General features: G+C 46.6%; 1 protein-coding gene across 1 annotated transcript in view; it reads right to left on the bottom strand.

Annotated features, from left to right (window-relative positions):
• The window catches only part of LOC109897421 (acid-sensing ion channel 2-like), a 565,196-nt gene extending 540,404 nt beyond the window's left edge, over window positions 1-24,792 (bottom strand). Inside the window, exons 1-2 of the mRNA XM_031834854.1 lie at window positions 24,541-24,792; window positions 23,311-23,931 (exon numbers count right to left, since the gene is read on the bottom strand). Coding sequence (XP_031690714.1) covers window positions 23,311-23,886 — 576 coding nt within the window. The 5' untranslated portion in view covers window positions 23,887-23,931; window positions 24,541-24,792. The remainder of the gene's footprint in view (window positions 1-23,310; window positions 23,932-24,540) is intronic.
• Between the last annotated feature and the right edge of the window lie 391 nt (window positions 24,793-25,183).

Below are 25,183 nucleotides of genomic sequence, written 5' to 3'. Positions count from 1 at the left end.
GTATGCTTTTTTGTGTGCAAATTAACTCAAGCTTACGGACAATGTCAAATGTGATATATAGCGAAGCACCTGAGTGAGTTGGGTGCGCAACTACGCAGGTACTTTCCCAAAACAACTGGATTCGTTATCCCTTTCATGCCCTGCCTCCAGTCCACTTACCGATATCTGAACAAGAGGGCCTCATCCAAATTGCTACAAGCGGTTCTGTAAAAAATGTATTTAATTTAACCAGAAGCCACTGCCAGATTTCTGGATTATCCTGCCTTGGCAAATTGTGGTGTTAATTGGCTCCTGTTGCTGTAAGCATGAACATGTGTAACTATACTTGTGGGGACCAAAGGCCACACAATAATAGTAAATGGGGTTAAGGTTAGGGTAAGGGAAAATAGGATTGTGAATGGGACTGAATTGTGTGTCCCAACAGAGTTACTTATACAAGACTGTGTGTCTCTGTGTGTGTGTGTGCATGCATGTGAGTGTGCTAGTTTGCACATCACTAACACATACTGTATATTTGTGTGTGCTCTGAATGACTGATCACAGCTCGGGATGGACATGAGTACTCGAACTGTCTTCAAAACTCCATCTTTAACCAGAGATCAATGTTTTTTCAAATACTGTAAAACTATTTGGTCAAAATGTTGGCTTGAAGACAACATTAATTTGCTTTGACTCCAGTGTTCCATTTGTGCATTTGCGGGACACAACAGAAAATAAACCCACCTTGTCTCACTCACTCAATTGTGTTCCGACCGCTCCATCTCCAGGAGCCTGCTGTGTACACCTACAGATGTACAGTCGTATGAAAAAGTTTGGGCACCCCTGACAATTTCCATGATTTCCATTTATAAATAATTGGGTGTTTGGATCAGCAATTTCATTTTGATCTATCAAATAACTGATGGACACAGTAATATTTCAGTAGTGAAATGAGGTTTATTGGATGAACAGAAAATTTGCAATATGCATCAAAACAAAATTAGACAGGTGCATAAACTTGGGCACCCCAATAGAAAAATCACATCAATATTTAGTAGAGCCTCCGTTTGCTAAAATAACAGCCACTAGACGCTTCCCATAGCTTCTAAAGAGTGTCTGGATTCTGGATGAAGGTATTTTGGACCATTCCTCCTTACAAAACATCTCCAGTTCAGTTAGGTTTGATGGTTGCCGAGCATGGACAGCACGCTTCAAATCATCCCACAGATTCTCAATGATATTCAGGTCTGGGGACTGGGATGGCAATTGCAGAACGTACTTGTTCCTCTGCATAAATGATTTGGAGCAGTGTTTTGGGTTGTTGTTGTCTTGTTGAAATATCCAGCCCCGGCGTAACTTCAACTTTGTGACTGATTCTTCAACATTATTCCCAAGAATCTGCTGATATTGAGAGGAATCCATGCGACCCTCAACTTTAACAAGATTCCCAGTACCGGCACTGGCCACACAGACCCACAGCATGATGGAACCCCCACCAAATTTTACTGTGGGTAGCAAGTGTTTTTCTTGGAATGCTGTGTACTTTTGCCGCCATGCATAACGTCCCTTGTTATGACCAAATAACTTCATCAGTCCAGAGCACCTTATTCCAAAATTAAGCTGCCTTGTCCAAATGTGCGTCTGCATACCTCAAGCGACTCTGTTTGTGGCGTGTGCAGAAAAGGCTTCTTCCGCATCACTCTCCCATACAGCTTCTCCTTGTGCAAAGTGCGCTGAATTGTTGAACGATGCACAGTGACACCCATCTGCAGCAAGATGATGTTGTAGGTCTTTGGAGGTGGTCTGTGGGCTGTTTTTGACCATTCTCCCCATCCTTCGCCTTTGCCTCTCTGATATTTTACTTGGCCTGCCACTTCTGGCCTTAACAAGAACTGTGCCTGTGGTCTTCCATTTCCTCACTCTGTTCCTCACAGTGGACACTGACAGCTAAAATCTCTGCGATAGCTTTTTGTAGCCTTCCTCTAAACCATAATGTTGAACAATCTTTGTTTTCAGGCCATTTGAGAGTTGTTTTGAGGCCCCCATGTTGCCACTCTACAGAGGAGAGTCAAAGAGAACAACTTGCAATTTTGGAATAACTTGGTAATTTTCCGTGTAGGCTACTTTGCGGGTTTCATTAGTTACCACATCCACAACGTCATAATGGGCTATATCGTAAAAATGCATGAAAACAAAAATGGAATTAATTTAAGGTTAGCAGTGGTTGAGGTCAGAGTTATTTTGATCTGATTATAAGAGGAGAAGTTGAGGAAACAGGCACGGTTTATGCCTTTGTGGCTGTGGTAACTAATGTTAGTGACGATCCTACTTAGCGAACTGCTAGTGGCATTTAGAATTGGTTCGTCTTGGCCAGTGATTCCCAAACTTGAAATAGTTCCGTACCCCTTCAAACATTCAACCTCCAGCTTCATACCTTCTCTAGCACCAGGGTCAGCGCACTCTCAAATGTTTTTTTGCCATCATTGTAAGCCTGCCACACACAATATGACACATGTATTAAACATAAGAATGAGTTCTAGTTGTTTTCAGAACCCGGCTCATGGGAAGTGACAAAGAGCTCTTAAAGGACCAGGGCACAAATAATAATATAATAATATAAAATAATTTTGCTCTTTATTTAACCATCTTACATATGAAACCTTATGTGTTCGTCGAAAATTGTGAATAATTCACCACAGGTTAATGAGAAGGGTGTGCTTGAAAGGATGCACACAACTCTGCAGTGTTGGGTTGTATTGGAGAGAGTCTCAGTCTTAAATCATTTTCCACACACAGTATGTGCCTGTATTTAGTTTTCATGCTAGTGAGGGAAGAGAATCCACTCTCACATAGGTACGTGGTTGCAAAGGGCATCAGTGTCTTACAATTTAATTAATATAAAAGCACACATGTATTATGTGATACAGTACAGAAACACACACTCTGTCCATGATGAAGCACGTCTCCAGGCAGGCTGCTGAGGTAATGGGCCATATTCATCTTCTCTCCCTCTTCCTGCTGGTTTTACCAACTAGTCCATCTCTCTCTCTCCCTGCTGGCTTTACCACATAGTCCATCTCTCTCTCTCTGCTGGCTTTACCACCTAGTCCATCTCTCTCTCTCTGCTGGCTTTACCACCTAGTCCATCTCTCTCTCTCTGCTGGCTTTACCACCTAGTCCATCTCTCTCTCTCTGCTGGCTTTACCACCTAGTCCATCTCTCCCTCTCTGCTGGCTTTACCACCTAGTCCATCTCTCTCTCTCTCTCTGCTGGCTTTACCACCTAGTCCATCTCTCTCTCTCTCTGCTGGCTTTACCACCTAGTCCATCTCTCTCTCTCTGCTGGCTTTACCACCTAGTCCATCTCTCTCTCTCTCCTGGCTTTACCACCTAGTCCATCTCTCTCTCTCTACCTGCTGGCTTTACCACCTAGTCCATCTCTCTCTCTCTCTCTGCTGGCTTTACCACCTAGTCCATCTCTCTCTCTCTCTGCAGGCTTTACCACCTAGTCCATCTCTCTCTCTGCAGGCTTTACCACCTAGTCCATCTCTCTCTCTGCTGGCGTTACCACCTAGTCCATCTCTCTCTCTCTGCTGGCTTTACCACCTAGTCCATCTCTCTCTGCTGGCTTTACCACCTAGTCCATCTCTCTCTCTCTGCTGGCTTTACCACCTAGTCCATCTCTCTCTCTGCTGGCTTTACCACCTAGTCCATCTCTCTCTCGCCCTGCTGGCTTTACCACCTAGTCCATCTCTCTCTCTCTGCTGGCTTTACCACCTAGTCCATCTCTCTCGCTCTGCTGGCTTTACCACCTAGTCCATCTCTCTCTCTGCTGGCTTTACCACCTAGTCCATCTCTCTCTCTCTGCTGGCTTTACCACCTAGTCCATCTCTCTCTCTCTGCTGTCTTTACCACCTAGTCCATCTCTCTCTCCCTGCTGGCTTTACCACCTAGTCCATCTCTCTCTCTCTGCTGGCTTTACCACCTAGTCCATCTCTCTCTCTCTACCTGCTGGCTTTACCACCTAGTCCATCTCTCTCTCTCTGCTGGCTTTAGCATCTAGTCCATCTCTCTCTCTCAGCTGGCTTTACCACCTAGTCCATCTCTCTCTCTCTCCCTGCTGGCTTTACCACCTAGTCCAGCTCTCTCTCTCTGCTGGCTTTACCACCTAGTCCATCTCTCTCTCCCTGCTGGCTTTACCACCTAGTCCATCTCTCTCTCTCTCTCTATTGGCTCTACCACCTAGTCCATCTCTCGCTCTCTCTGCTGGCTTTACCACCTAGTCCATCTCTCTCTCTGCTGGCTTTAGCACCTAGTCCATCTCTCTCTCTGCTGGCTTTAGCATCTAGTCCATCTCTCTCTCTCTGCTGGCTTTACCACCTAGTCCATCTCTCTCTCTCTCTCCCTGCTGGCTTTACCACCTAGTCCATCTCTCTCTCCCTGCTGGCTTTACCACCTAGTCCATCTCTCTCTCTCTCTACTGGCTTTACCACCTAGTCCATCTCTCTCTCTCTCTCTGCTGGCTCTACCACCTAGTCCATCTCTCTCTCTCTCTGCTGGCTTTACCACCTAGTCCATCTCTCTCTCTCTCTCTGCTGGCTCTACCACCTAGTCCATCTCTCTCTCTCTCTGCTGGCTTTACCACCTAGTCCATCTCTCTCTCTCTCTCTGCTGGCTTTAGCACCTAGTCCATCTCTCTCTCTCTGCTGGCTTTACCACCTAGTCCATCTCTCTCTCTCTCTGCTGGCTTTACCACCTAGTCCATCTCTCTCTCTCTGCTGGCTTTACCACCTAGTCCATCTCTCTCTCTCTCTCTCTCTCTCCCTGCTGGCTTTACCACCTAGTCCATCTCTCTCTCTCTCTCTCTGCTGGCTTTACCACCTAGTCCATCTCTCTCTCTCTCTCTCTGCTGGCTTTACCATCTAGTCCATCTCTCTCTCTCTCTCTCCCTGCTGGCTTTACCACCTAGTCCATCTCTCTCTCTCTCTCTCTGCTGGCTTTACCACCTAGTCCATCTCTCTCTCTCTCCCTGCTGGCTTTACCACCTAGTCCATCTCTCTCTCTCTCCCTGCTGGCTTTACCACCTAGTCCATCTCTCTCTCTCCGCTGGCTTTACCACCTAGTCCATCTCTCTCTCTCTGCTGGCTTTACCACCTAGTCCATCTCTCTCTCTCTGCTGGCTTTACCACCTAGTCCATCTCTCTCTCTCCCTGCTGGCTTTACCACCTAGTCCATCTCTCTCTCTCTGCTGGCTTTACCACCTAGTCCATCTCTCTCTCTGCTGGCTTTACCACCTAGTCCATCTCTCTCTCTCTGCTGGCTTTACCACCTAGTCCATCTCTCTCTCTCTGCTGTCTTTACCACCTAGTCCATCTCTCTCTCCCTGCTGGCTTTACCACCTAGTCCATCTCTCTCTCTCTGCTGGCTTTACCACCTAGTCCATCTCTCTCTCTCTACCTGCTGGCTTTACCACCTAGTCCATCTCTCTCTCTCTACCTGCTGGCTTTACCACCTAGTCCATCTCTCTCTCTCTACCTGCTGGCTTTAACACCTAGTCCATCTCTCTCTCTCTCCCTGCTGGCTTTACCACCTAGTCCATCTCTCTCTCTCTCTGCTGGCTTTACCACCTAGTCCATCTCTCTCTCTCTGCTGGCTTTACCACCTAGTCCATCTCTCTCTCTCTGCTGGCTTTACCACCTAGTCCATCTCTCTCTCTCTGCTGGCTTTACCACCTAGTCCATCTCTCTCTCTCTGCTGGCTTTACCATCTAGTCCATCTCTCTCTCTCTCTCCCTGCTGGCTTTACCACCTAGTCCATCTCTCTCTCTCTCTCTCTGCTGGCTTTACCACCTAGTCCATCTCTCTCTCTCTGCTGGCTTTACCACCTAGTCCATCTCTCTCTCTCTCCCTGCTGGCTTTACCACCTAGTCCATCTCTCTCTCTCTCCCTGCTGGCTTTACCACCTAGTCCATCTCTCTCTCTCCGCTGGCTTTACCACCTAGTCCATCTCTCTCTCTCCCTGCTGGCTTTACCACCTAGTCCATCTCTCTCTCTCTGCTGGCTTTACCACCTAGTCCATCTCTCTCTGCTGGCTTTACCACCTAGTCCATCTCTCTCTCTCTGCTGGCTTTACCACCTAGTCCATCTCTCTCTCTCTGCTGTCTTTACCACCTAGTCCATCTCTCTCTCCCTGCTGGCTTTACCACCTAGTCCATCTCTCTCTCTCTGCTGGCTTTAACACCTAGTCCATCTCTCTCTCTCTACCTGCTGGCTTTACCACCTAGTCCATCTCTCTCTCTCTACCTGCTGGCTTTAACACCTAGTCCATCTCTCTCTCTCTCCCTGCTGGCTTTACCACCTAGTCCATCTCTCTCTCTCTCTGCTGGCTTTACCACCTAGTCCATCTCTCTCTCTCTGCTGGCTTTACCACCTAGTCCATCTCTCTCTCTCTGCTGGCTTTACCACCTAGTCCATCTCTCTCTCTCTGCTGGCTTTACCACCTAGTCCATCTCTCCCTCTCTGCTGGCTTTACCACCTAGTCCATCTCTCTCTCTCTCTCTGCTGGCTTTACCACCTAGTCCATCTCTCTCTCTCTCTGCTGGCTTTACCACCTAGTCCATCTCTCTCTCTCTGCTGGCTTTACCACCTAGTCCATCTCTCTCTCTCTCCTGGCTTTACCACCTAGTCCATCTCTCTCTCTCTACCTGCTGGCTTTACCACCTAGTCCATCTCTCTCTCTCTCTCTGCTGGCTTTACCACCTAGTCCATCTCTCTCTCTCTCTGCAGGCTTTACCACCTAGTCCATCTCTCTCTCTGCAGGCTTTACCACCTAGTCCATCTCTCTCTCTGCTGGCGTTACCACCTAGTCCATCTCTCTCTCTCTGCTGGCTTTACTACCTAGTCCATCTCTCCATCTCTCTCTCTCTCCCTGCTGGCTTTACCACCTAGTTCATCTCTCTCTCTGCTGGCTTTACCACCTAGTCCATCTCTCTCTCTCTCTCTCTGCTGGCTTTACCACCTAGTCCATCTCTCTCTCTCTGCTGGCTTTACCACCTAGTCCATCTCTCTCTCCCTGCTGGCTTTACCACCTAGTCCATCTCTCCATCTCTCTCTCTCTCTCTCTGCTGGCTTTACCACCTAGTCCATCTCTCTCTCTCTAGGTGGTAAAGCCAGCAGGGAGAGGGAGAGAGAGAGAGCTGGACGAGGTGGTAAAGCCAGCAGGGAGAGAGAGAGAGCTGAACTAGGTGCTAAAGCCAGCAGGGAGAGAGAGCTGGACTAGGTGGTAAAGCCAGCAGGGAGAGAGAGAGAGATGGACTAGGTGGTAAAGCCAGCAGAGAGAGAGAGATGGACTAGATGCTAAAGCCAGCAGAGAGAGAGAGATGGACTAGGTGCTAAAGCCAGCAGAGAGAGAGAGATGGACTAGGTGGTAAAGCCAGCAGAGAGAGAGAGAGATGGACTAGGTGGTAGAGCCAGCAGAGAGAGAGAGAGAGATGGACTAGGTGGTAGAGCCAGCAGGGAGAGAGAGATGGACTAGGTGGTAAAGCCAGCAGGGAGAGAGAGATGGACTAGGTGGTAAAGCCAGCAGAGAGAGAGAGATGGACTAGATGCTAAAGCCAGCAGAGAGAGAGAGATGGACTAGGTGCTAAAGCCAGCAGAGAGAGAGAGAGAGAGAGATGGACTAGGTGGTAAAGCCAGCAGAGAGAGAGAGAGATGGACTAGGTGGTAGAGCCAGCAGAGAGAGAGAGAGAGATGGACTAGGTGGTAAAGCCAGCTGGGAGAGAGAGATGGACTAGGTGGTAAAGCCAGCAGAGAGAGAGAGCTGGACTAGGTGGTAAAGCCAGCAGAGAGAGAGAGATGGACTAGGTGGTAAAGCCAGCAGAGAGAGAGAGAGATGGACTAGGTGGTAAAGCCTGCAGAGAGAGAGAGATGTACTAGGTGGTAAAGCCAGCAGAGAGAGAGAGAGAGATGGACTAGGTGGTAAAGCCAGCAGAGAGAGAGAGAGAGATGGACTAGGTGGTAAAGCCAGCAGAGAGAGAGAGAGAGAGAGAGAGAGAGAGAGATGGACTAGGTGGTAAAGCCAGCAGAGAGAGAGAGAGAGAGATGGACTAGGTGGTAAAGCCAGCAGGGAGAGAGAGAGATATGGAGAGATGGACTAGGTGGTAAAGCCAGCAGGGAGAGAGAGAGAGATGGAGAGATGGACTAGGTGGTAAAGCCAGCAGGGAGAGAGAGAGAGATGGAGAGATGGACTAGGTGGTAAAGCCAGCAGAGAGAGAGAGATGGACTAGGTGGTAAAGCCAGCAGAGAGAGAGAGATGGACTAGGTGGTAAAGCCAGCAGAGAGAGAGAGATGGACTAGGTGGTAAAGCCAGCAGAGAGAGAGAGAGAGAGAGATGGACTAGGTGGTAAAGCCAGCAGGGAGAGAGATGGACTAGGTGGTAAAGCCAGCAGAGAGAGAGAGAGAGATGGACTAGGTGGTAAAGCCAGCAGGGAGAGAGAGCTGAACTAGGTGGTAAAGCCAGCAGGGAGAGAGAGAGAGCTGAGGTGATGGACGAGATGGACGAGGTGGTAAAGCCAGCAGGGAGAGAGAGATGGACTAGATGGAGAGATGGACTAGGTGGTAAAGCCAGCAGGGAGAGGGACTAGCTGGCTTTACCACCTAGTCCATCTCTCTCTCTCTACTGGCTTTACCACCTAGTCCATCTCTCTCTCTCTGCTGGCTTTACTACCTAGTCCATCTCTCTCTCTCTGCAGGCTTTACCACCTAGTCCATCTCTATCTCTCTCCCTGCAGGCTTTACCACCTAGTCCATCTCTCTCTCTGCTGGCTTTACCACCTAGTCCATCCCTCTCTCTCTGCTGGCTTTACCACCTAGTTCATCTCTCTCTCTGCTGGCTTTACCACCTAGTCCATCTTTCTCTCTCTCTCTCTCTCTCTCTCTCCCTGCTGGCTTTACAACCAAGTCCATCTCTCTCCCTGCTGGCTTTACCACCTAGTCCATCTCTCTCTCTCTCTGCTGGCTTTACCACCTAGTCCATCTCTCTCTCTCTCCCTGCTGGCTTTACCACCTAGTCCATCTCTCTCTCTCTGCTGGCTTTACCACCTAGTCCATCTCTCTCTCCCTGCTGGCTTTACCACCTAGTCCATCTCTCCATCTCTCTCTCTCTCTCCCTGCTGGCTTTACCACCTAGTCCATCTCTCTCTCTCTCTCTCTCTGCTGGCTTTACCACCTAGTCCATCTCTCTCTCTCTGCTGGCTTTACCACATAGTCCATCTCCCTCTCCCTGCTGGCTTTACCACCTAGTCCATCTCTCTCTCTCTCCCTGCTGGCTATACCACCTAGTCCATCTCTCTCTCTCTGCTAGCTTTACCACCTAGTCCATCTCTCTCTCTCTCCCTGCTGGCTTTACCACCTAGTCCATCTCTCTCTCTGTCCCTGCTGGCTTTACCACCTAGTCCATCTCTCTCTCTCTCTGCTGGCTTTACCACCTAGTCCATCTCTCTCTCTCTGCTGGCTTTACCACCTAGTCCAGCTCTCTCTCTCTGCTGGCTTTACCACCTAGTCCATCTCTCTCTCCCTGCTGGCTTTACCACCTAGTCCATCTCTCTCTCTCTCTCTGCTGGCTCTACCACCTAGTCCATCTCTCTCTCTCTCTGCTGGCTTTACCACCTAGTCCATCTCTCTCTCTCTCTCTGCTGGCTTTAGCACCTAGTCCATCTCTCTCTCTCTGCTGGCTTTAGCATCTAGTCCATCTCTCTCTCTCTGCTGGCTTTACCACCTAGTCCATCTCTCTCTCTCTCCCTTCTGGCTTTACCACCTAGTCCATCTCTCTCTCCCTGCTGGCTTTACCACCTAGTCCATCTCTCTCTCTCTCTCTCTACTGGCTTTACCACCTAGTCCATCTCTCTCTCTCTCTCTGCTGGCTCTACCACCTAGTCCATCTCTCTCTCCCTGCTGGCTTTACCACCTAGTCCATCTCTCTCTCTCTCTGCTGGCTTTACCACTTAGTCCATCTCTCTCTCTCTCTCTGCTGGCTCTACCACCTAGTCCATCTCTCTCTCTCTCTGCTGGCTTTACCACCTAGTCCATCTCTCTCTCTCTCTCTGCTGGCTTTAGCACCTAGTCCATCTCTCTCTCTCTGCTGGCTTTAGCATCTAGTCCATCTCTCTCTCTCTGCTGGCTTTACCACCTAGTCCATCTCTCTCTCTCTGCTGGCTTTACCACCTAGTCCATCTCTCTCTCTCTGCTGGCTTTACCACCTAGTCCATCTCTCTCTCTCTCCCTGCTGGCTTTACCACCTAGTCCAGCTCTCTCTCCCTGCTGGCTTTAGCACCTAGTTCAGCTCTCTCTCCCTGCTGGCTTTAGCACCTAGTTCAGCTCTCTCTCTCTCCCTGCTGGCTTTAGCACCTAGTTCAGCTCTCTCTCTCTCCCTGCTGGCTTTACCACCTCGTCCAGCTCTCTCTCTCTCCCTCTCCCTGCTGGCTTTACCACCTAGTCCATCTCTCCATCTAGTCCATCTCTCTCTCCCTGCAGGCTTTACCACCTAGTCCAGCTCTCTCCCTCTCTCTCCCTCCGTCCCCCTCTCTTTCTCCATCTCTACATGCCTTGACATCCCCTTTTCTCTCACCCTCTTTACTGACTGACTGGGGCTCCATCATGTTCTCTTTTTCGCTCACGTCCCTCCGTATTCACTGACTCAAGCGCTCCCCTTCTCTCTCGAAAAGCGCACCACTGTCCAGAGACCACCATAATTCACTACTTCACATTATCCACACTATTGCAGTGTCTTTTAAATAAACAGCAGGGCATGCACATTTCACCCCAGGTTTATTCTGCTGAACAGGTTGCTTTCCTGTCTCTGGGGTGTTTTAGAGGGGCGGACCAGGGAGATTGCGTTAGCAGTGGTTTCCCGTGCCCTTTAACAGACTGAGCCGTGCCCTGTAAGGAGTGTAAAATGGCTTCGTAATGGCACATTAACAACGAATGGAACCATTCACATTAAGGATGTAATATGATACATGGGGATTTCAAATGGAGTGAAATGCACAATTGTAAAACAAGTCAAATGTTTAGTGAGAGGAAACATAATGTAGACTACCCCCCTACTTGTTGGTGTTCTGTGCGGCTCTGATGGTGGGACATTTTTACATTTGAGTCATTTAGCAGACACTCTTATCCAGAGCGTCTAGGGTTAAGTGTCTTGCTCAAGGGCACATCGACACATTTTTCAGTCGGCTTAGGGATTCGAACCAGTGACCTTTTGGTTACTGGCCCAACACTCTTAACCTCTGGGCAATCTGACACCCAATAAACTTACGGATATATCCCTTCATAGGGATCAAGGTTAAACACAGACACAACAATGTACATAGGCAATTGGCCATGTAGCTAGACTAATCTATTACAACCAGCCAGTCAGATGAGGCCACAGGTTGTGTAGTGCATAAATGCGGTGCTGAAAATACAGGATTGTGGTTGTAATCCTTGGCCAGGCTGGGTCAGATGTATTGCTAATTAGCGTCTGTGTGATACAGAGCCCCTAGTCTGGCTGCTATCATCAGGCCATGCTGGCTGGCTCTCATTAAGGTTGAGTGTGTGATAGGGCCCACGCTGGCATCAATCTTAGGGGATGCTACTGTAGAACTGTCACATTGAGCTGCATTCAGTCTGGCAGACACTGATGTAGCCTGTCACTGTGATCAATCAGTGTTTAATCAGGGCTGTAATAATCACACAGGGGGGAGGCAATTCTTAACACAATCATAATCACATTCACACATTATAAACAAACACACAGACCTTTACAGTTAATTACACACACACGGCTCCAGCCTCACATATAGGCTACACAGACTTTTCAAATATTCAAATGTATTTACATTTAGAATCTGACGCTCACACAAATGCAATCTGTTATTCACATGTGTAAATACATTTCAAATGTACACAAATACACATTGACACTATGACTAGAATGGAAAAACACATTTGTGCTTTCTCTTTTGTGTCGTATTCTATTCTGTTCCAGTTCCATCTGTCACATCACACTGACGCCCATGTTCCCACAATCCTCCCTGCGGTCATTCATCACAATGTCACTCAAACTCTGGTCCCTGTTGTGTCATGGTAATGCTCCAGTGTGTGTGTGTGTTTCTATTTCTGTGAATCTTTTTGCCTTGGTAGAAGGATATTTTTTTTTTCTGACAAAGGAAGGGGCAGAGTGGAAAGAGAAAGAGAGAGACCAAGGAAACAGGCAGTGGGCAGAGATGACAGTGCATTCTCTTGTAGACTGTCAACATGATTCAGATTCAGAGTGTTTAACAGTCACATGTACAGGGTTGCAGGTGTGATTGCAGGGTACAATGAAAATCTTAGGCTCCAAGCTCCAACATTCTCCCTGACACAGGTCAACTTGGTCAGGTCGCAGTTGCAAATGAGAACTTGTTCTCAACTAGCCTACCTGGTTAAATAAAGGTGAAATAAAATAAAAAATAAATAAAATAAACAGAGTCACAAGACAAGAATAACTCAAAAGCCACAGAGTATATTACTCGCTAATGTTCAGTCTCTGGACAATAAAGTAGACAAGCTCAGGGCGAGGATCTCCTTCCAGAGAGACATCAGGGAGTGTAACATACTCTGTTTCACGGAATCATGGCTCTCTCCGGATATACTGTCCCCGTCCATACAGCCAGCTGGGTTCTTAGTACATTGTGCAGACAGGAATAAAGAAATCTCCGGGAAGAAGAAAGGCGGGGTTGTATGTTTTATGATTAACTACACACGGTGTGATTGTGATAACGTACAGAAACTCAAGTCCTTTTGTTCATCCGACCTAGAATACGTCAGAATCAAATGCCGACCGTATTACCTCCCAAGATAATTCTCTTCGGTTATAGTCACAGCCAAACTGGAACCCACATATCCTGAGGCTGCATTTATAGTAGCTGGGGATTTAAAAAAAAGCTCATTTGAGGAAAACACTGTAGCACTCGCGCTGCTAAAACACGCAGCTCAGCCTGTCCGTCATATTTCAGTTTCATTTTCCGTTGAGAAGATTTTAGTTTTTTTTTCGCCAGTTCACCAGCCCTATACAACTTCAACCTAAAACCATTTACATAGTCAATAAGGTTCCTAGGTGGTTCCTCAGGCAAACAACCATCCTGCAACAAAGCTAAAGGCCCACGCACCTTATGACCAAACACTAAGTAATTTGGGCTAAACCCTGTGCTTTCCTGCACTACTTCACGAGCAGCTAGTAACAGCCAAGGTAACCCCTCCTTTCAATCTGCAGACAGTTCTGTACAGTATGCACAAAGCAAGGATTTTAAAGTTTGATGAAAACGTTCCAAAGCTCCCTGGCTCTGGGCATGGAACGCAGTAGACTTGTTGTGTTTAACTTTAAGCTGTTTGAGAACCTGAGCAAATACATGGGAGGTAAAGTTAGACCCCAGATCTGACTGGATGATTTTTGGAATCCCAAATGTTGAAATAAATTGAGTTAACGCTTTAACTACTGATTGTGAAGTTATGGTACGCAAGGAAAAAGCTGCCGGATATCTGGTTGCTTGACACAGAACAGTTAATAAGTAGCTATGACCTGACTTGGACCTTGGTAAAGGCCCAACACAATCGATAATAAGATGCTCAAAAGGTTGCCCTACGGCTGGTATTGGATACAAAGGTGCTGGCTTTACAACCTGGTTTGGCTTGTGGTATCACAAGTTTTAATAAACTTAGCTACATCCCGCTTTAACTTCTTGGATATAGGGGGCGCTCTTTTAATTTATGGATAAAAAAACGTTCCCATTTTAAACAAGATATTTTGTCACAAAAAGATGCTCGACTATGCATATAATTTACAGCTTTGGAAAGAAAACACTCTGACGTTTCCAAAACTGCAAATATATTGTCTGTGAGTGCCACAGAACTAATGCTACAGGCGAAACCAAGATTAAACTTCAAACAGGAAGTGAGCCAGATTTTTGAGGCGCTGTGTTCCAATGTCTCCTTATATGGCTGTGAATGCGCCAGGAATGAGCCTACACTTTCTGTCGTTTCACCAAGGTGTCTGCAGCATTGTGACGTATTTGTAGGCATATCATTGGAAGATTGACCATAAGAGACTACATTTACCAAGTGTCCGCCTGGTGTCCTCTGTCGAAATTGGTGCGTAATCTCCAGCTGCATGTATTTTCCCATGTGATTCAGAGGAGAAACAAAACTGCCACGAATGACTTATCATCGAATAGATATGTGAAAAACACCTTGAGGATTGATTCTAAACAACGTTTGCCATGTTTCTATCGATATTATGGAGTTCATTTGGAAAAAAGTTCGGCGTTTTGACGACTGAATTTTCGGGGGGGTTTTCTCAGCCAAACGTGATGAACAAAACGGAGTGATTTCTCCTACACAAATAATCTTTTTGGAAAAACTGAACATTTGCTATCTAACTGAGAGTCTCCTCATTGAAAACATCCGAAGTTCTTCAAAGGTAAATTATTTTATTTGAATGCTTTTCTTGTTTTTGTGAAAATGTTGCCTGCTGAATGCTAGGCTTAATGCTATGCTAGCTATCAATACTCTTACACAAATTCTTGTTTTGCTATGGTTGAAAAACATATTTTGAAAATCTGAGATGACAGTGTTGTTAACAAAAGGCTAAGCTTGAGAGCCAATATATTTATTTCATTTCATTTGCGATTTTCATGAATAGTTAACGTTGCGTTATGGTAATGAGCTTGAGGCTATAATTACGATCCCGGATACGGGATTGCTCGTCGCAACAGGTTTTAAACGTGGCCAGAAAAAAATTACGAAGTATGCGATCATTTACGAACACCCATATGACCTGCCACATCACCATGTGATGTTTGCAACACTTTATTTCGCAAAGTAGTAGGTACAACTATTTGAAAGACTGGTTCTCCTAGACCCTGATCATAGAGTGGAACCCATTTCCTGACCAACAGCTCATCAAGAAGAAAATAACACTGAGCACTATTCCTCACCACTGAATCAGGAACAACTTTATCAAACAGATCAGCCAAGGTAGTATCGGCCTTTTGCTCAGCCATTAATGAATCTCTAGAACTAGTCAACTGTTCTGTCTGGAGTTTGACTGGCAACTCAAGACTTTCTTGCTTACTCGCAATCTCCTTATGAGAGGCAGCGCGAGTAACCGCACAAACTAGAAATACCTCAGGAGACATAGTTTTGATCCGGAGATTCCCTTGCAGGTGACACTGAAGGTTGCTTCTTACAGATGTTTAGTTTGCCATCTGCCCACACCTTACTACCTGCCAAGTAATTCCCCCAAAATCATGTGGACTCCCTCTACTGGCAACTGGGGTCTAACACCAACATCTACATCACCCTCTACCAGACCACATTTTAGGGTAACTTCATGTAAGGACAAGATAATGGAACTAAACCCATACCACATACCATTACACAACTGCAATTATCAGACTCTTTAGAGAACGGCAAAACAGATTCCAGAATAAAATAATCTAAAGCTCCAGTGTCTCTTAAGATCTTGATTGAAACATTTTGGTTGCCATCTACCAGGAACACTACACCATCTGAAATAAAGGCTGAAAAATCACAGAGGGAAGACTGAGAATCAAACTCTATGAGTGGCTGAAAAAGCTCACCCTGGTGGTCAGAGGCTGCAACAGGAGCTGCCGTCACAGCAGGTTTAAATTGACCTTACTTTTTTTATTTAAGCAGAGGACAATCTTTCCTCCAATGTCCTTCAACTAAACAGTAGCGGCAGGTATTAGCATTAACCGGTGCTTTAAGTTCTCCAGACCCAAACTTCTGTTGAGGCCTTTGGAAAGAAGCCCCAGAAAAAGGTTACCTACTATTCCTAGGAGTAAAGTTATTTTTATGGTACATGTCACTGTTTGACTCAAAACAGCTTTTATGTGTTAGCCTGTACTCATCTGCAAGGATTGCTGCATCACTTGGAGACTTAACTTTACGTTCTTTCATGTATGTAGCAACCTGGTCAGACACAGAATTTTTGAACTGTTCTAACACAATCAAATTAGATAGTCCCTCAAAAATACTAACTTCAGAAGGTGTACACCAACAATTAAATACAGAAGTCAATTCACGAACAAACTCAGAATAGGTTTGTGAATCAAACTTTTTCCTGGAACAAAAACGTTGACGATATGCCTCTGGCACAAGCTCGTAGACCTTCAGAACTGCTTATTTAACCTTTCGCAAAAATGTTACTGTCAGCTACACTCAGTGCTGCAAAAGCCTCACGTGCTTTACCTGTAAGTCCACATTGCAACAACATAGTCATGTCCAAATCTGACCAAGCTCTAGCTTCCGCAATACGCTCAAATAAAGCAAAGTATGTGTCTGGATCTGGTCTATTAGCATTTCTCAATCACTCTCTCTAACTGCATTTGCAACAGCTCCTTCTGCTGCTCAAAAGTTAATGAAGGGCTAGACTGAAAACCTGCACCCTCACTACTAGCAGACTGACCCCCAAAAAACACCCATTTCTCTAAGACCCTGCTTTAACTTCTTGGATATAGGGGGCGCTATTTTAATTTTGGGATGAAAAACGTTCCCGTTTTAAACAAGATATTCTGTCACGAAAAGATGCTCGACTATGCATATAATTGACAGCTTTGGAAGGAAAACACTGACGTTTCCCAAACTGCAAAGATATTGTCTGTAAGTGCCACAGAACTGATGTTACAGAAAAAACCCAGATAAAAATCCAATCAGGAAGTGCCGCATTTTTTAAAACCGCCTCATGCCAATGACTCCTTATATGGCTGTGAAGGAGCTAGGAGTCAGCTTACGTTTTCCCCAAGGTGTCTGCAGCATTGTGACGTATTTGTAGGCATATCATTGGAAGATTGACCATAAGAGACTACATCTACCAGGTGGTCGCTTGGTGTCCTCCGTCGAAATTGGTGCGTGATCTCCCGCTGCATGTATTTTTCTGTTTGCTTCTGATGAGAAGCCAACTGCCACCACTGATAGATTATCGAATAGATATGTGAAAAACACCTTGAGGATTGATTCTAAACAACGTTTGCCATGTTTGTCGATATTATGGAGCTAATTTGGAAAAAAGTTTGGCGTTGTAAGTGACTGCATTTTCCGGTCTTTTTCTTAGCCAAACGTGATGAACAAAAGGGAGCTATTTCGTCTACACAAATAATCCTTTTGGAAAAAAATGAACATTTGCTATCTAACTAAGAGTCTCGTCATTGAAAACATCCGAAGTTCTTCAAAGGTAAATTATTTTATTTGAATGCTTTTCTTGTTTTTGTGAAAATGTTGCCTGCTGAATGCTAGGCTTAATGCTATGCTAGGCTATCAATACTCTTACACAAATGCTTGTGTAGCTTTGGTTGAAAAGCATATTTTGAAAATCTGAGATGACAGTGTTGTTAACAAAAGGCTAAGCTTGTGTTTGAATATATTTATTTCATTTCATTTGCGATTTTCATGAATAGGAAACATTATGGTATTGAGCTTGAGGCTATGATTACGCTCCCGGATACGGGATTGCTCGACGCTAGAGGTTATTCTAGTTTTAACAGTCTCTTTAAAAATATCCAACCATCTCAATCTGATAATGTTCAGCAATTTCAATTAACTGCTCCTTAGTACACAACTCTAAGGCTACCTCTGAAGGAGCTTGAACAAAACTACTCAGAATGGAAGACATTTTCCTCAACCAACACAACTATCACCTGCTGTCAGTCTGGGTTCAAGGACAGGAGCCACACCCCACTATCCTCCAAAAACCACTAACTAACTGGCCCTGGTCTTCGTGCAGTCACATGTGGTGGAGTTTTATGCACACAAAACCAGTGGAGTGGAAAAGCCCCCCCCCCCATAACCATGGAGGTGCTCCCGAGCCGATGAAGGGGAAAAGGGAAAGGGATGCTCTACCCACGTTCACTGCCCCCCCCCCCCATAACCATGGAGGTGCTCCCGAGCCGATGACGGGGAAAAGGGAAAGGGATGCTCTACCCACGTTCACTACCCCCCCCCCCCCCCCCAAGTTAACTACAAAACAATAATCAAATCAACCAAATTACAAATAAACAAACATATCAATAAGACAAAGACAATCTAGACGAAACCTTAACCAACTATAACAAAATGTTAAAGTAAAATAAAATACTAAAGTAAGACTAAAGTACAATGAACTTTAACTTACAGACGAGCCCCCACTTGTCACAGGCCGGCTCATAGCCTGTGGCAAAAATGAGGGGATGCGAACAACAGGTATAGGCCAATCAAAAAGGTTCTTTATTGTAAACCAAAACTATTAACTTTAAACAAAGAAAAATAAATGAGGTGTGAATGTATCATAATGTAAGGTGTATGTACAGTGCAGGGATGCATGTGAATGACTGAGTGAAAACTATGCAAAACTACAAAGGAACAAACAAAACAGGATCATACCTGGAGGAGCAGAGAGAGAGATTAGTGAAGCAGCAATTTAAATACCCTGAGCCCAGGTGACTCCAATCACTAACGACCCTCCTCTGCCTGCAGGAGGAACCGCCCCCTGCACTGCAGAGGAGGAGCCGTGACACTCCATTTTGCTCATACCTCCCTATAGGCAGAAACTCAAACAGGAAGTACCCGTGCTAAGGTCTATTCAATGCTGGTCTGACCAATCAGAATCCATGCTTCAAGATTGTTTTGATCACGCGGACTGGGATATGTTCCGGGTAGCCTCTGAGAATAACATTGATGTATACACTGACACGGTGACTGAGTTCATCAGGAAGTGTATAGCAGATGTTGTTCCCACTGTGACCATTAAAACCTACCCAAATCAGAAATCGTGGATAGATGGCAGCATTCGCGCAAAACTGAAAGCGCAGACCACTGCATTTAACCATGGCAAGGTGACTGGGAATATGGTTGAATACAAACAGAGTAGTTATTCCCTCCTTAAGGCAATCAAACAGGCCGAACGTCATTACAGAGACAATTTGGGGTTGCAATTCAATGGCTCAGAGACAAGACGTAAGTGGCCGGGTCTACAGCCAATCACAGATTACAAAGGGAAAATCAGCCACGTTGCGGACACTGACGTCTTCCTCCTGGACAAGCTAAACACCTTCTTTGCCCGCTTTGAGGATAACACAGTGCCACCTGACATGGCACGCTCCCAAGGACTGTGGTCTCTCCTTCTCTGTAGCTGACGTGAGTAAGACATTTCAACTTGTTAACCCTTCTTAAGGCTGCTGGGCCAGACGGCCTCCTTAGCTGCGTCCTCAGAGCATGCGTAGACCAGCTGGCTAGAGTGTCTACAGATATATTCAATCTCTCCCTATCCCAGACTGCTGTCCCCACTTGCTTCAAGATGTCCACCATTGATCCTGTACCCAAGAAAGCAAAGGTAACTGAACTAAATGACTATCGCCCCGTAACTCTCCCTTCTATCATCATGAAGTGCTTTGAGAGGCTAGTTAAGATTAATTTCACCTCTAACTTACCCGACACCCTAGACCCACTTCAATTTGCATACATACCCAATAGATCCTGGCGATTGCAATCGCCATCGCACTGCCCTATCCCGCCCCCAGGTGGTGAAGGTAGGAAACAGCACCTCCACATTGCTGATCCTCATCCCACAAGGGTGCATGCTCAGCCCCCTCCTGTACTCCCTCTTCACCCATGACTGCGTGGCCAAGCATTCCTCCAACTCAATCATCAAGTTTGCAGAAGACACAGCAGTTGTAGGCCTGATTACCAACAATGACGAGACAGCCTACAGAGAGGAGGTGAGGGCCCTGTCAGAGTGGTGCGAGGAAAATAACTTCTCCCCCAACGTCAACAAAACGCAGTGGAGAAGGTGAAAAGCTTCAAGTTCCTCAGCGTACACATCACAACGATCTGAAATGGTCCAGCTACACAGACAGTGTGGTGAAGAAGGCGCAACAGCATCTCTTCAACCTCAGGAGGCTGAAGAAAGTTGGCTTGGTCCCTAAAGACCCTCACAAAGTTTTACAGATGCACAATTGAGAGCATCCTGTCGGGCTGTATCACCGCCTGGTACGGAAACTACACTACCCGCAACCGCAGCGCTCTCCAGAGGGTGGTGCCGTCTGCCCAACACATCACCGGGGGCACACGGCCTGCCCTCCAGCACACCTACAGCACCCGATGTCACAGGAAGGCCAAAAAGATCATCAAGGACATCAACTACCCGAGCCACGGCCTGTTCACCCCGCTACCATCCAGAAGGCGAAGGTGCATCAAAGCTGGGACCGAGAGACTGAAAAACAGCTTCTATCTCAAGGCCATCAGACTAGCCGGGCCATCACTAGCCGGCAACCACTCTTTTACTCAACCCTGCACCTTAGAGGCTGCTGCCCTATATGCATAGACATGGAATCACTGGCCACTTTAATAATGGAACACTAGTCACCTTAAACATTCATATGTATATACTGAATTCTATTCTTCTGTACATTAGTCAATGTCACTCCGACATTGTTCGTCCAAATATTTCTATACAGTACATGTCAAAAGTTTGGACACCTATTCATTCAAGGATTTTGCTTTATTTTTTACCTTTTTCTACATTGTAGAATAATAGTGAAGACATCAAAACTTTGAAATACCACATATGGAATCATGTCGTAACTAAAAAAGTGTTAAACAAATCAAAATATTTTTCCATGATGACCCAACACACCTCCAGGCTGTGTAAGGGCTATTTGACCAAGAACGAGAGTGATGGAGTGCTGCATCAGATGACCTGGCCTCCACAATCACCTGACCTTAACCCAATTGAGATGGTTTGGGATGATTTGGACTGCAGAGTCAAAGAAAAGTAGCCAACGAGTGCTCGGCATATGTGGGAACTCCTTCAAGACTGTGCAAGGTTGTCATCAAGGCAAAGGGTGGCTACTTATAAATATAAAATATATTTTGATTTGTTTAACTTTTTTGGTAACGACATGATTCCATATGTGTTATTTTATAGTTTTGATGTCTTCGCTATTAATCTACAATGTAAACAAAAGTAAAAAATTAAGAAAAACCCTAGAATGAGTAGGTGTGTCCTAACTTTTGACCGGTACTGGATTTCTTAACTCCATTCTTTTACTTTAGATTTGTATGTATTGTGAACTGTTGGATATTACTCCACTGTTGGAGCTAGGAACACAAGCATTTAGCTAAATCCGCAATAACATGTGCTAAATATGTGTATGTAACCAATACAATTTGATTTGAAGAAATGTCACTAGTACATAAATCACTACAGGGACTAGCAAGTTTGACTACAGAGCATTCTTAGGTCAATATTTACACCCAAAGGATCCAACAGAGTTAACAGGAAATTACATATTGTCCAAACAGAGATTCCCAAAAGATTACTAGGTTACAGATTCACCATTGAAGAATGACTAATTCCTGACAGAATTATAAATGAGTCACTGAGACCACCCCAATAATACCAGGGAAGCTATTACATTACACATCACTGTTGCCTTGCCAGTTAGTCTTTGTGCAGTGACAGTGAGTGTGTCCCGAGATGAAAAACCAAGATATGAATCCATCTGTGACTACAAAACTGGGCGACCTGGAAGCCTCAACTCAGACGATCTACAAGCTGCCAGTATGCTAGTTTAGACAGAGATATTCTCCTTTAATGACAAGAATGATTACACTGCTCAAAGGGAAGCTCATCAAAGCAGATCAGAGCCTAAAGGCATGTCTACAGCAGGGCCTGTGTGTGTGCTACGGCTCTATGGCTACAAGACAAAAAGCACTGAGGAAAACTCATTACCAGCAACCTGTGCATATACTACAGCCTGTGCATGGTCTGGAGAACTTGTGGGCTACAAACTGTAGCTGGGCAAGAGCTGTAACTGGGCAAGAGCTGTAACTGGGCAAGAGCTGTAACCGGCAACAAGAGCTAAAACTGGGCAAGAGCTGTAACTGGGCAAGAGCTGTAACCGGGCAAGAGCTGTAACCGGGCAAGAGCTGTAACCGGGCAAGAGCTGTAACCGGGCAAGAGCTGTAACCGGGCAAGAGCTGTAACCAGGCAAGAGCTGTAACCGGGCAAGAGTTGTAACCGGGCAACAAGAGCTATAACTGGGCCACAAGAGCTGTAACTGGGCAAGAGCTGTAACTGGGCCACAAGAGCTGTAACTGGGCCACAAGAGCTGTAACCGGGCAACAAGAGCTACAACTGGGCCACAAGAGCTGTAACTGGCCAACTAGACCTGTATGTGGACAAGAGCAGTAACTGGTCAACAAGAGCTGTTACTGGTCAACAAGAGCTGTCCCTGGGCAACTAGAGATGTCCCTGGGCAACTAGAGATGTCCCTGGGCAACTAGAGATGTCCCTGGGCAACAAGAGCTGTAACTGGGCAACTAGACCTGTATGTGGACAAGAGCAGTAACTGGGCAACAACAGCTGTAAGTGGGCAACAACAGCTGTAAGTGGGCAACAACAGCTGTAAGTGGGCAACAAGAGATGTAACTGGCCAACTAGAGCTGTATGTGGACAAGAGAAATAACTGGGCAACAACAGCTGTAACTGGGCAACAACAGCTGTAGCTGGGCAACAACAGCTGTAACTGGGTAACAAGAGCAGTAACTGGGCAACAACAGTAGTAACTGGCCAACTAGAGTTGTAACTGGGCAACAACAGCTGTAACTGGGTAACAAGAGCAGTAACTGGGCAACAACAGTAGTAACTGGCCAACTAGAGTTGTAACTGGGCAACAACAGCAGTAACTGGGCAACAACAGTTGTAACTGACCAACTAGAGTTGTAACTGGGCAACAACAGCTGTAACTGGATAACAAGAGCAGTAACTGGGCAACAACAGTAGTAACTGGCCAACTAGAGTTGTAACTGGGCAACAACAGCTGTCATTCCATGAAATCTGAAATTATATCACATGTATTCAGCCCAAAGACAAACTACTTATTCCATATTTATGGGGACTATCAAGAGACCTGTAGAACAGACTGTCAAAACCCCAAGAGCTATCCTGTGGATGAAATAAAGATAACAATAGCAGGACAGCTGCAGAGTGTGTGCTTGCAGTACACAATCACTAAAAAACTACCTGTAGATGGAAGTACAAAAATATCAGGAAACAGCATCAGCTACCAACATACATCAAGTCAACTCAGAGGGAAAAAAACGCTACCGGTCTTTGAAAACTTGTAGACCATATCACAGAACACACATTAACACTTGACAGACAAAGCCTTCTGGGTGAAAGACTCAACTGCGCTGCAGTAGCAGCAGATCTGACCTGTGCCAGACCTGAGCAAAGACAGGGAGACTATGAGTAGACTTACGATTTTGAAGTCTTTGTGACTGCACTCCTGGCCTTGGTATCGGCAGTAGAGCATCATCTCCTTAAGGTCGTGACCCACCCTCTCGGTGAACTCACGCATGCTGAAGGGCTTGGGCCTGTAGGCGGTGAAGTTGGCCTTGTCTGTGAGGAAGGCCAGGACGTGGGGCTCGGCCAGCTGGGGCTCAGGGATCCTCAGGTGGACGTCCAGCAGGGCCAGCAGCTCCCCAGCGTGGTACAGGTCATTGCGGGACAGGCGGCTGAAGCGGTAGGCGTTGAGGTTGCACACGGTGACGGCAGGGAACAACAAGCTGCCCGACATCACAGCATCCACGCTCGTCACATGGGGGTAGGAGAGGAAGTAGGCCAGGCGCTCGGCACTCTCCAGGGCCAGGAGGCCCAGGCAGGCCAGCAGAGCGGCGGCCCAGAGCAGGCGGCGAGGTGTTGGCCGGCCGTAGGGGAAGATGAAGCGCAGGCCGTGGAGCGTGCTGGTGTGGGAGAAGGCCTGCCAGGAGGACGGGTGCAGACTGGAGCTCTCATGGCTCCCCTCACTGCCACAACTCTCCTTTAGGTCCATCATGACCCCTCCGGTCCCACAGACAAGGACACCCCAATACACAGACACCTACACATACACAGAGAGAGAGAAAGAGAGGCAATGCAATGAGAGCCCTGAACTACCACCTAGAAAAGGAACACAATCACACGTTCAGTACACACAGAGAAAGAGAGAAAGAGGAGAGGGGCATACACACCTGCAGCACAGAAAGAGTGACAGAGACACAGAACTAAATAAAGCAACCCAGAGAGTTAAGCCAAAGACAGACCTACAGACAGAGAGAGAGGAAGAGCACATGAGGCAGAGATCTTCACAACCCCCAAGTCCTTACTCCAGATAGAAAAGAGAGCGTGAAGAATAGAAAGATGCACCCCCAGGGCATCCCTTCCTTCCGTGCCTCCACTCTTTCTCTGTCCCTAGTTACTCTGGATGCCAGCCTCTCTGTGCCTGAAACCTCCCCCCTCCACTCCTCCAATATCCCCCCGCCCTCTCTCCTTCTCTCAGTGACCGTTTTCGTTGTCAGGATCCCAGAAGTAAGTCCACTGTGACACAGAGTGAGAGAGTCATTTAAGCCACGAGCCAATCAAAGCCACATCTGTGTATTCAGTGTCCCCACTTCACACACACACTCAACTCTCTGGATCTCCCTGTGCGACTAATGACAAGCCTAAGCACCTCTTGTTCAGCCTAGCGAGATGACATCCAGCCTGTGTGTGAGTGTGTGTGCACGTGAGAGAGAAAGGGAGAGAAGGGGAGAGAGGGGGGGAAGGGAGGGATGGATGGAGATAGAGCTGCTGATGATCAGCGCCGCCAGTTTGTCGCACATGCCAATCCAAAGTCCTCCCGTTCTCCTCTGGCCAGACGCATCCGCTGATTCCGCTCTCCCTCCGCTTCCCAGCTCATCCATGGAGCCAGTGAACAACAGTGGAGCCAGAAGAGATGCACACGCTTACACAAGCTCGCGCAGAGAGAGAGAGAGAGGATAGAGCACACACAAACACACTCCTCCTCTCCACAGTGAAGTCTCTTATTGAATCTGCTTCTGTTTTTCTTTCCCTCTTGCTCTCATTTTTCTTTTCCGCCTGCCTGTTTTCATATCCCCCATATCACCACTAACCGACTGACGGATGGATGCAGGACGCAGATTGTCAGAGAGACGGATGGTTAGGGAAAGGTGGAGGAGAGAGATCACGCATGAGGAGTGGTGGAGAGGGATGGTTAGGGAAAGGTGGAGGAGAGGGATCACGCATGAGGAGTGGTGGAGAGGGGTGGTTAGGGAAAGGTGGAGGAGAGAGATCACGCATGAGGAGTGGTGGAG

Source organism: Oncorhynchus kisutch, linkage group LG10 (assembly GCF_002021735.2).
Source record: "Oncorhynchus kisutch isolate 150728-3 linkage group LG10, Okis_V2, whole genome shotgun sequence".
Lineage (NCBI taxonomy): Eukaryota > Metazoa > Chordata > Actinopteri > Salmoniformes > Salmonidae > Oncorhynchus > Oncorhynchus kisutch.
This window is presented reverse-complemented; position numbering and strand designations above follow the sequence as displayed.